General features: G+C 37.4%; 1 protein-coding gene across 4 annotated transcripts in view; it reads right to left on the bottom strand.

The window, feature by feature from the left end:
- Window positions 1-1,789: 1,789 nt before the first annotated feature.
- The window catches only part of ANAPC16 (anaphase promoting complex subunit 16), a 35,250-nt gene continuing 24,342 nt past the window's right edge, over window positions 1,790-12,697 (bottom strand). For 2 of the 4 annotated variants that reach the window (XM_087964105.1, XM_087964106.1), the window contains 3 exons: window positions 6,277-6,351; window positions 5,788-5,820; window positions 1,790-2,560 (listed from right to left, as the gene is read on the bottom strand). In XM_087964105.1, the coding sequence (XP_087820231.1) occupies window positions 2,445-2,560; window positions 5,788-5,820; window positions 6,277-6,351 (224 nt within the window). In that variant the 3' untranslated portion in view covers window positions 1,790-2,444. The remainder of the gene's footprint in view (window positions 2,561-5,787; window positions 5,821-6,276; window positions 6,352-12,697) is intronic. The other 2 variants (XM_026681236.2, XM_026681235.2) reach the window with 1 other exon arrangement.

Here is a 12,697-nt window from a genome sequence, read left to right as displayed (position 1 = left end):
TTGGTTGGTTTGTAAAGTCATTGATGAATTGCATCATCTCTGTGAAGGTGAGTCATGTCGCTTGGATATTTCATGGAGGTGAGGCGCTGCTTCTATTTGCATACATAGAGAAGCTTTCCACCACAGCTGGAAGTGGATGAAACAGTTCCTGATGTAAACATCACCTCTTTAAGATTTGGAAATGTTGTTTCCAATGATGCAGTTGGAAAACAGCTTTTGCTTACTTTACAGCCGGGACACACTGTTGATTCACAGTTTGTTGTCAGCTGCAGTTTCAAGGTTTTTTTCCAATAGCTATGCCAGAATTCCTGCCTCGTATACCTATCCAATGTGATTCGTTTCCTTGTTGGAAAACTTAGCATTTATCTCCAATAAACATAATTATTATTTTCAACTCATTTGAGGTACAGGTAGTCTTCAACTTTCAACAGCTCGTTTAGTGACTGTTTCCAAGTTACAACAGATCGGAGAAAAGTGACTGATGACCGTTTTCCACACTTACAAGACGCTGTTACAGCATCTCCATGGTCATGTGAACAAAAATTGGATCCTTGGTTGCCATGTTCTAGGGTCATGTGAGCCCCTTTTGCGATCTTCTGATAAGCAGTCAATGGGGAATGTAGAAATTCAGTCTGCATTCCCTTATCCAATACATTAACATAAATTTATGAAAAGTAGAGGCCCAGCATAGATCCTTGTGACAGCTCATCCTACTCCAGTTTGATGAGAAACTACTGATGAGCTCTCCAAATCCTACAAATTGCAGTATCAAGCCTTCCTGATGAAGTTTACCATATCTCGGCTAAATTATCTTGGGCCAGCAGTGCATAATTCAAGAATGACAGACCGTGATCTCAGAAATTAAGCCTATCGGTAGCATGTCCACAATTAGTCAACAATAATTGTAACTCATGGTTGAATGGTGGGGTTCTTGGCGCACTCTGAGTTTGGTTGTTTTCTTATATTTTAATACAGAGTCTGGTTGTTTCCTTATTTTTAAATACTGAGTCTGGTTGTTTTATGTTTCAATATTGAGTTTGGTTGTTTTCTTATGCTTCAATACAGAGTTTGGTTGTTTCCTTATGTTTCAATACTGAGTCTAGTTATTTTATGTTTCAATAGTGAGTCTGGTTGTTTTCTTATGTTTCAATAAGGAGTTTGGTTGTTTCCTTATGTTTCAATACTGAGTCTGATTGTTTTCTTATGTTTCAATACTGAGTTTGGTTGTTTTTTTATGTTTCAATACTGAGTCTGATTGTTTTCTTATGTTTCAATACTGAGTTTGGTTGTTTTTTTATGTTTCAATACTGAGTTTGGTTGTTTTCTTATGTTTCAATACTGAGTTTGGTTGTTTTCTTATGTTTCAATACTGAGTTTGGTTGTTTTCTTATGTTTCAATACTGAGTTTGGTTGTTTTCTCATGTTTCAATACTCAAACTAGGTGACATCATCGGTGCTTGATGGCATTATCTACCTAGTTGGGATAATGAAAACATCTGCAAGAAAACAACCAAGCTTAGACAGCAAAAATCACACACACACACACACACACACACACACAAAATAACCAGTCATTTGCCTGTACTTTTCTTCTCTTCCAGGTTATGAAAATGTCATCAAGTTTTCTTCTGAAATCTTCTAAGCTCAAGAAGTTGCAGTTAAACTGACTGTCTTATTTGCTGCTATGTAGACCTCATGAATCTTCTCAGTATCTTTACTGAAACTCATATTGGTATCTGTCCATTTTCTTATTCCCAAACCCTTGAAAGAAATACCCAAACCAACGTCATTGGCGAGAGCTAAAATAATTTATTTACTAAACAAGACTTTTCAAGTGGGCTGGTACAGCAAACAGGACAGTCAACGTTTCTCTTTTAAAGACTTTGTTCTGACCATTTCCACACATAATGAACAGAGAAGCAGCTGTCAAAATGTACTCTCAGAAACAGCCTCAATATAGGAAATGGTTAATATTTTTCTGCCCTCCAAGTGAACCTGTCCTATTATCACATTTCTCTTCAAAGCAATAGCTTAGGGCTTAAAACTATGGCTTCTTACTCCGCCCTCCAAGAGTGACACACAAGAAAAGTCCAACTCCCCAGTCAATTTTCATTGTGCCAGATCAAGGTCAGCAAATCAAGACTGTTGAATTGAAATAATCATCCCTTTTCTCTCTGGAAAGAAAAAAGGTGTGTTTTTTCTTTCTTTCTGAAAAGTGATTACATCTCCTCAGTCACAGAAACCACACTATCCTCAAGCAGTGTGAAAGTGAACTAAAAAAGAAAACCCTAAAAATGATGTATAAATATACTTTATTGGATCTGGTGGGAAAAAAAATAATAAGTTCTAGATTGTCATCAGAGTGGTGGAAAAACGCAGAATGAAAGTTTTAAAATGGAGCGACACTAATCCTGGTTCTTTCCACATCAACGAATTGCTATATTTCAACCTAGAGATGGGGTGAAGCCCAAGAGCTGTTCAATGGGTTTGTATCTCCACTCATCTGCCTCCAGTTCTTCCACTAAGCCAGCGAGTTTTTCCATTCGAGCGACTTGCTGATCTGTATCAGAAAATTAAAAAATGGGTTTGCAATCAACTTTTGGTTAAGCCTTTTAATGTACTATAAGCCGTACAGCGTGTCTTAAAGCAGAAAAAAATCTTTTATCGCAAGAAAATTAACTAGTTAGCATCCACACAATTTGTTTTCACTCTATGATTCACAAGACATTATCAATCCACGAGGCGGGATAAAAATATTAAAAATAAACAAATTCTGTTTGAAGATCCTCACATTTTTATTTTTCAATTGCAGGAAAACAAATGTATTATTTCTACTGCTCCAGTTCTAAATCCTACAAAACCTCTTTTAGATCCGACTTTATTCCAGCTATCCTGCTGTTTCTCATAGAAACTGTGAGCCAGTGAAAATACTTCAGATAATCCCCACATAAATAGATGTTGGGAAATATCTTTCAAGCTATGAATAAGGCCAAAATATGTTTTCTAGAACAACTGTATTGCATGTGAGCCAACAAAAAAAACAAAACAAGCTATGATATATCTTAGCTTAAATATTAAACATTTCCATATACAGCGATGTTATTATTCTGTCTTCTGTTGCATCTGGTATATCACAAGGAGACTAAAGCAAAGTTGTTCTATTACACTGAGATTCTTCATGCTTTTATCTATCATTTTGTCAAAATTCTCAAACATATCTAATACACGAATAGTTCAAGAAAAGCCGTAACTAAAACAATAAAAAAACGTTAGTGTTAGAGCGGTTGTCAAGGAATGGTGACAGAATAATTGAAGGGGTTGGCCAAAGACATATTTTTAAATGGTTGGTGGCATAGAGATAGTCCTCAGGTTATGACCACAATGGAGCCCAATATTTATGTTGCTAAGTGAAACATTTGTTAAGTGAGTTTTGCCCCACTTTATGACCTCCCTTGCCACAGTTGTTAAGTGGATCACAGAAGCTGTTAAGTTAGTAACAAAACAGCTTCAGTTGTTAAGTAAATCTGTCTTCCCCATTCACTTTGCTTGTCAGAAGGTCGCATAAGCTGATCACATGACTCCAGGACACTGTGACTGTCATAAATACGAACCAATCGCCAAGCATCTGAATTTTGATCATGTGACCATGGGGATACTGCAACGGTTGTAAGTGTGTAAAATGGGCATTAGCCACTTTTTTCAGAGGCGTTGTAACTTTGAATGGCCACTAAGTGAATTGAGGCCTACTTGTATTCTAGTGCCCAATCAAAATGGGGTCATAGTTCCTCATTGACGTTGTAGACAAACCTAAAGAATGAGACAGTTATTCAGCAGTGACTGGACAATCTTATCTATGGGGAAAGTGGGATTTATTTATTTTTTAACATGGACATGTTAACATCGAGCCTGTTCTGCCAAAGCTTCTTCAACCGATGTCCAGTGACATCCTAAATTTAGCCACAGGAAATTCTGTTTCCAAAGGATGATAGGAAATTCTTAACGTCTTTAAAAGGGATTCCCTATTAAATTAAACCTAAAGTGTCAACAATCCTAATACCTGGATGGAATAATGATCGATATAGCAAATGTTTATAAATATGTATAAAGCTGTATGGGTGTTGATAAATTTAATAATTATTTCGAGGTTGGAAATATTTATGAAGTTGCAATGTTGTACTAAAATAAACTTAACCTGGGACAAAAACAAGGAAAAAAATCCCAAGGCTTCCCTGAAAAAAGATCCAGAATCTTGGCCTCACATCTATTATATAATAGCATTAATAGTTAGATGCCATTAATTCAGACTGACACCCAACAACCAAAATGTTGTCCATTTAAAGTGTTTTAAATAATAATTATTTGCAGAGTGTCTTCCAAGGATATTCCAGTAACTGTATCTGGAATTATCTATCCATGGACTTTATCTATCCTTGTCTTCTCCTTTTCTCAATCTTGAATAATACAATTTTCCCTCTTTCCTCATCTCTCACCCCACATGCCTGCAGCATGGGAGTTTCTGTTTGCTGAACATCCCCTCAACACAACCACCAGACTTTGTTTGGTTCAGAACTGAATGGGTGGTTAGTGTTTATGGTCTTCAAAATCATAATTCACAGGCAAGTATCTTCTCGGCGTCTGGTTTTCAATTCCACACAGAACCACTTGAAAGACCTTTGTTTTCACGACTCTAACCTTTGCTGCCATTGAACTATCCTTAAGAACTTGTCTAATTTTCTCACTGCCATTTTGCCTAGAATTAATCTCCTCTTTATTTCTCTAGAACCGGGATGGGGAACTATGGCACCTTTATGAGCTGTGGACTTCAACTCCCAGAAATCCTGAGCCAGCATGGATGGCTCAGGAATTCTGGGAGTTGAAGTCCACAGCCTGTAAGGGGGCCATAGTTCTTCATCCCTGCTCTAGAACATACAACTGAACATACCGGTCAACAGTGAAAAGTGAAGGTAATAGTAGATAACTGACACAACCCTTGTCATCTTGATATTTAACATTAACCGATATTTTCCACTTTCCTTCTTTTAGTTTCATTATGAGAGCTTCACTTTTCGCAAAGTAGGTTTTTCCAGCTTCACAAGTGTTTTGACCTATTTTGATTCCAGCTATCATCTTTTTCAAATTGTTTTTATCCTGACCTTCATCTGAATTGGAACACTTTCCTTCCTGTTATGAGAGCGGCCTGGCTGAAGACCTATCTACCCCCATTACTGAAGATCCTGGGGATGCCACATCAAGTGGTTTCTTCCTAGTGACATCACCTCCTTACCTTTTGTGCTAACAGAGAAAAGATAAAGAAATACTAGCAATGCCGTGTCTTACTGTGCTGTATTTTTTTTACACAGCTGAACAAACAGATTTGTCTACACAACCATTAGCCCTAATATATTCTATATTATGGCATACTCTAGAGCAGAGGAATCCAACCTTGGCAACTTTAAAGACTGTGGACTTAAAGTTGGGGAATTCTGATGGTTAGGGAATTCTGGGAGTTGAAGTCCACAAGTCTTAAAGTCGCCAAGGTTGGACACTCCTACTCTAGACCTTAAAATTGCCCATCTCGCTGTAGGCCCAAAAGGAATATAGCTACAAAATTGAAAATCTGCAAGACACTCTGGCAGAGCAGCCATTTAATCAAGCATTTAATTTACTTGATAGAAAAAAACAAACAGTTCTTAAAGAACTCTTGGCCAATCTCTTTGGCCACAGAGTACGATTGAAAATAGCAAGTGATCAAGATTCCTTCCAAAAAAGGTCACTTTAATCAGATACCTTCTTCTAGAGTTCTGTTCTGTCTTGATAGCATTTCAGAAGCAAATAAACTGTCCAATGTATCACATGAACCAAGTATGAGGAGGAAGAGATGATGAAGCGAGACGAGATAAGAACCAGATGGCCCAGAAAGAAAGATAGCAATCTTTATTAACAGCAAAGTTATGGCTCACAAAGCTTTCTATGAGTGCAATGTCCATAGCTTGTTTTATGAATACAACAGCATCAAATAACATAAGTTACAATCTTATCTCCTGGTTAAATAGACCATATAGATAAAACTTTGTTGTTTTTTTTTTTTTTTTATTACACAGGATAATATTGTGACAGTAGGTTCATGAAAAATCTGCTGTATTGTTATTATGTTCTGTTCTATCCTGCTGTTTTCAATACAGTAAAGTACTTCTATTACCTTACTGGATTTCTGTATGCATACATCCTGATACAACATACAGGTCATAACACAGTTGGTGAGGTTTATTCACTTACCGTGTTTTACTTGTTTTAGTGTGGATGCAACTTGATAGCTGAAGACAGATTCACAAAGGAATCGTTCTGACCCATCTGTAAATAGAGAAAAAGAAAAGTCTTAAAATATTTATGATCCTGAAAAAAAGCTTTCTTAAGAGTATCACAAAAAAAACCCTACAGTCTTATTTTTATGCCACGGATGTATAACTTAACAAGTGTCTGCATTCATGTAACAATGACAAAAACTGAACCAGGCCAACAGCTCAGCCTCTGATCCAACAATGCCTAGCCAGTTGTCTCTAAGAAACTCAGGGTTTGCTTAACAGCAACGCCATTTGCCGCTGTCATCTTCAAGCAATGGAGTCTCGTATATCTGGATGACAGTTGTTGGGAACAGTATGCTGGAGTCTTGATCTGATCCATTCATTGTCAGCTCTGGAAGCCATACTGAGTTTCGATGCTTCCACACTGCCACAAGCTTGAGAAAGTGGGAGAAGGGTGGATTCAATTGAGTAGCTCCAAGTAGACACAATAAGTTTTTGTGTTGGTTCAAGGTCATTGAGTATGGCGCAGGATGAAATAAGGACCTTACTTTTGGACGGATCGTGATTAGGCCATGTGATATGATGATGGCCAAGGGGGGATGGATTTGTAGTTTCGGAAACTGTAGGAAGCCCGGAAACTTTCAGATTCGGGATTCCACAGATGTGCCAGTTTACTATCCTAATAAAGGTACTTTGGAGACATGTTTGTCTCAGAATTATTGATTGGAATGGAGGTTTGCTGTAACCCTGACATTTTCTCACTGGCATGCAGCTTCCCTTCCCTTCTCCCCTCCACCCGCCAGCTTCATTACATTTACTATAGGCTTCCAGATAAAATTAAAGATGCTTGTTATCACCTATAAAGCTTTACAAAGCACACAGTCAATTTTGGGGAACCACCTCTCTCTAAAAGTATTGGCTTTTCCGTCATGTTCTAATACAGGGGTGTCAAACTCAAGGCCCATGTGCAGCCTGCGGGCTGTTTAGATCTGGCCCGTAGGGCTGCCCTGGAAACAATGAAGGACCAGCCCGCAGTGCCTCTGCCAGGGAAAACGGAGTTCAGGAGGGCCACACACGGCCCTCCCAAGCTCCGTTTTCGGCTATGACCTTCAAGACTGCTGCAAGACTGGCACACTATCTGTGGCCAAGGTTAGGAGAAAGACTCAAGACCCTGAAAACGATACATATTTCCAAAACCTTTTCTGCTAGATATGCTATGGGTTACTCACCCATAAAAGGCAAATAATGGCCTGCCAAGTTGATAATACAGACTTGATAGTACAAGCTCTGAGGTATGTCATGCATGGAATGAATTGAATTTAGTTCTTATTTTTATTCTCAAACATGAAACCTAAGCTAGTTGATTTAAGTCAGAACATTATCTTGTTTCTCAATTGCCCTGTTCAAATTCTCATAAATACAGGCTCCCTGCTACTTTATTTTATTTTTTATTTATTTATTTGATTTGTCAATCACTTAAAAGATAATAGATATAAGTATAAACATGAGTAAGAATACAGGAAATAGGTACGAATAAATGGGGACAATAGGACAGGGATGGTAGGCAAGATTGTGCATTTATGCACGCCCCTTACAGACCTCTTAGGAATGGGGTGAAGTCAAAAATGGATAGTTTGAGGTTAAAGGAGTGGGGGTTTAGTGGATGTAACAACAGAGTCAGGTAATGAGTTCCAGGCATTGACCACTTTGTTGCTGAAGTCATACTTTCTGCAATCAAGTTTGGAGTGGTTTACATCGAGTTTATATCTGTTGTGTGCTGTTGTGTTGTTGCGTCATTGACTGGTAGGACACTGTAGCAGATAATTTTGTGTACTGTGCTTAAGTCCAACCGTAGGCGGCGTAGTTCAAGGTTGTCCAAGTCCAAAATTTCAAGCCTGGTGATATAGGGTATTCTGTTGCGAGATCACTTAGGATCAGCAACTAATTTTCAAAACATACCATCACACAAACTCTGAAATAACTATCATTATAAATTTGGTATCCTCCAAATATTCTGAATTATAATTCCTATCATCCCATTCATGACAGCTGCTTCCGGAGGCACCAAATTCACAAGTAAGATATGGAGGGCCAACCTCTTGATATCTACAAATCGCTTTTAACATGGAGGAGGAAATGCAGAGCCCAGTGATATTTAGTAGGCAGGAGGCTCAAACCACACAACAGGTGTTTCTATGTCTTCTGATCTTTTGGCTGATTCTTTGCAGTTGAGGCCCCCCCAATGTTAGGATTTGGGGATTAACCCCTAGAAGAGTATTGCAGCAGTAGTCAAGCCAGGAAACCAAAGGAGAGCGGAAGGGCCCCAGAGTATACACACACTGAACACAAACACTGTTTGTAGTTTAAATAGTTTTTAATCCAGTTAGAGTTTAAGCATTGTCATTCAGTCCATTAAGTCATTCACAGTATTTCCATCCAGTAAGACTCACTAGTATAGTCCAAGTTAAGAGTCCTTGCAATATCTTTATCAGCCGATAAAGATATCTTCTCCTCCTCCGGTTTCACTCTCCAGAGAAACAAACGCTGGATATTCAGTAGAATTACGCAGTAAATCAGCAAACAGTAGCAAACAATAACAGTTCAGTCACAGGCACTCACAGTCAGTAATCACAGTTAGTCGCAGCAGCACACAGTAACAGTTACAGCCAGAGACAGCTTTCCAGCTTCTAATGCTTCCTTATATTGTAACTTCTAACCGCACCCTTAATCGGCTAATTGCTTGCTGCATTGTGCTTAAAGTGATAAGCACTTAAACCATGATATCTAAGTTTTATATATTTATTCACCCAAACCATATTTGGTATCAATGTTATACCTAACATACTCCCTTTTGGGTGAAATAAATATATATAATACCTTTACAATCTAATCCCATATTTTTCACAACTCTCCTGGTGCTTACTGGCACCTTGGGCTTTAGTAAAATTATCAGCTAAATTGTCCTCCACATACAGTACTCTAGCTGAATCATCTTACTTCTTACAGATTGTCTCACGTTTAGGTATCTTAGATCTGTATGCTTGCTCCTTGTTTTTACTCCAATATTTGTGGCCATTTGAATTGCTGCCTGATTATCTTCATGTATAATTATAGGATAATCTACTGTTATACCTATATCAATTAACATTTGTTTATACATTATTAATTCTGTACATAACAATGATAAACAGGAGAATTCTGCCTCCATAGTAGACAAACTTATATGTTGTTGTCTTATTGACTTCCAGCCTATTAATGTATTACCCAGCATTATGGCTGTTCCTGAAGTCGACTTTCTAGTGTCTCTTTCTGATGCAAAGCTAGCATCTGCATAAGCACTCAAAATTAAATCACCCTTTGGTTCTAAATACAATGAATAATTCATTGTCTTTTTAAGATATCTTAATATCCTCTTAGCTGCATTCCAGTGTCTTTCACATGGTGCGCCAACTGATTCACGCAGTACGATATATCTGGTCTAGACCAATTACTAATATAACTCAAACTACCAATTAAAGATTGATAAATCACCTTATCAAACTCAGGCTTTGTTCATCAGTGTTGCTAAACTCCTGACTCATTGGAGTCTTAGCTGGCTTACAAAGCTCCATCTTGTAATCTTTTAGTAATTTGCTTATCTTATCTTCCTGAGATATCTTAAAACCTTTCCGTGTTTTCTTTATATTCAAACCGAGATACTTCTTTATCTCCCTAATTGCTTGATCTTTATTCTCTTTCCTAATGATGCTATTATTTTATTTGCTTCATCATTAGTTTCAGTTATCAATGCAATGTCATCTGTGAATAGTAATAATAATGATACTTTCCCATTTGTCTCCTCTTAAACAGACATGGATCGGCTAAACCAGCTTTAAATCCTATATTGTCTAGTTCCTTTACAATATACTGGTTCCATTCATAGCCTGATTGTTTAAGACCATATAGGCTTTTCTTTAACAACCAACAATCATTATTATCCTTATTTTCACTTTTAATACCAACAGGTTTTTTCATATAAATAGTATGTTTTAATGGGGCGTGCAAGTAAGCAGTTTCCACATCTAAATGGTTAACTATATAGTTTTTACTAGCTGCCCACACTAAAGCTGCCCTCAAGGTTGCTGCCTTAAGACTAGGTGCAAACACCTCATCATAGTCATTAGCATTCTGCCTAAAACCTTGGGCTACTAACCTTGCCTTATGGATTAAATTACCATCCTTATCTGTTTTTACCTTAAATATCCATTTGCAGCCAATGGATTTCTTTCCTGCAGGTAATTTGGCATTCTCATACACCTTCATATCACTTAATGAATTCAGTTCCTTATTCATTGCTGCATACCATTTTTCTTTTTCCTTATTAGGATACTTTTTAATTTCTTCAACAGAATTAGGAACTTGATTAATCTGGCACACTGTGTTAGCCTGGTACCTATCAGGCAGTCTAGATACACGTGTAGTTCTTCTGGGAATTACAGGGCTTACAGGAGGACTTTGTTGAACTACTACCTGTTCATCTTCCTCATCCTGTTCAGCTATTGAATCTGTTTCTTCCTTTATGGGCACTATTTCATCCTGTATTTGTCTCTTTACTTTATTTTTAAAGTTACAGGGATAACTAATGGGATTTCTATAGGATTCAATAATTACATCTTTATTGGCATCCTGTTCTAATTTCTCCCATCCTTCATGTTCTAGAAATTGGGCACTAGCACTACATAACACTTTAGATGTGCCTTTCTCCCAAAATCTATATGCCCTATGGTTTGCCTGATAACCAACGAAGAAAAATCTTTAGCTCTATGTTGCCCTTTTTTCTGAGTTGTGCAGGAATATGCACCCATGCTGGTGCACCAAATGTGTGCAGGTAACTTAGGTCAGGTTTCCTGCCATGCCACCTGGTGAATGGAATTTAACCTGTTGTTGTATTAACAACGTTGTTCAATATGTTATTAGCACACATTGTAGCCTCCCCCACAAAGAATCAGGTAACCCAGAATCATTTAACATTGTTCTAACCATTGCCTGTAGTGTTTGGCCTCTTCTTTCAATAAAAGCATTATGTTCTGGCCTGTATGGAGCAGACTTCTTATGCTCTATTCCAGCTATCTTAAGTCTGTTCTGGAATTTGTTATTAATAAATTCGCACCATTATCTGTCACCAGGGTTATCAGTTGTCGCTTAGACTTTCTTTCAGCAAACCTAAGCCAATTGAAAAATGTTGATATGTTTCAGTTTTGCTTTTCATTAAATAGCAAAACCCATATCTAGAATAATGGTCCATAATGCTCAGTATATATCTAGCACCCCCATACTGGGTTTCTTTGGACCTATTATGTCTGCAAATACTACTTCTAAAGGTTCTTTTGTTTTGAAACCATTTAGCCTATTTGCAGGCAATACCTTGCTCTTATCTTCACAGCAAACATTACAACGTAAATATTTATCACAAGGTTTTAACCTTATTCCTTCAGATAACTCAACTGTACGTTTTAGCATTTTAAAATTTACATGCCCCAAACGCCTATGCAATAAATGGATACATTCATCATGAGGCTTTATATTATTAAATACAGTTTGAGCCTCCCTTTCTTACTATTATCTAATACATATAATGTTCCATTTAAAGCTGCAGTTACCCTTTTGTTATCTTTTTCAATTATGCAATTATTATCCTTAAAAGTAATTACATAACCTAATTTATCTAATACCCTTACTGAAAGCAAATTAAACTTTAGTTGCGGTACATACAACATTTTTATATCCTGGTTTATGTACGGACAACGTGCAAAACCTTGACCTTTCGCTTTCAGGTTCCAGCCATTAGCAAGAGATATATGTTGAGAGCTTGTAGACATTTTTATAAATTTTGTCTTATCTCTTGTGATGCAGTGGGATGCGCCACTGTCAACCACCCATAAATTATTCTTCACATCAGAGTTGCTAAACGTGGCTAGTTCAAATGCTTTCTTTGGCTTTTTTACATTCTGGCTTTTTCTTTTTGCAGAATCTTGCCAAATGTCCTTCTGCCTCCACAATTAAAACACTTTTTAATTGTGTATGCCGTCGAAGATAAATTCTCTTCTTCCAGGTGCTTTACTTTGCTTTGCTGGTTTCTTTCAAACTTTGAAGATAATTTCTCTTCTTTCTTATCTTCTCTCAGCTCGTCACGCTCACGCCTTCTTCTGGCTTCTTCTAGTAGCCTGCCTGTTATCTCGGTTAATGAGAGGCTTTCTTTGGCAATACTTCCAACGAAGTCACATAGTCATCATAGCTTTGATCTAATGAAGATAATATTATGTAGACTTGTTGCAGTTCATTAAATATAAGCTCTTTTTCTTGCAAATCTTGAAAAATGCTCTTCATACAGTTTAAATGAACTAACATATCTCCAT

The sequence above is a fragment of the Notechis scutatus genome, chromosome 4, assembly GCF_049901735.1.
Source record: "Notechis scutatus isolate UNSWTSFEM ecotype Mainland chromosome 4, rNotScu1.2, whole genome shotgun sequence".
In the NCBI taxonomy this organism is placed as follows: domain Eukaryota; kingdom Metazoa; phylum Chordata; class Lepidosauria; order Squamata; family Elapidae; genus Notechis; species Notechis scutatus.
Note: the sequence above shows the minus strand (reverse complement) of the source record. Positions and strands in the feature narration are given on the sequence as shown.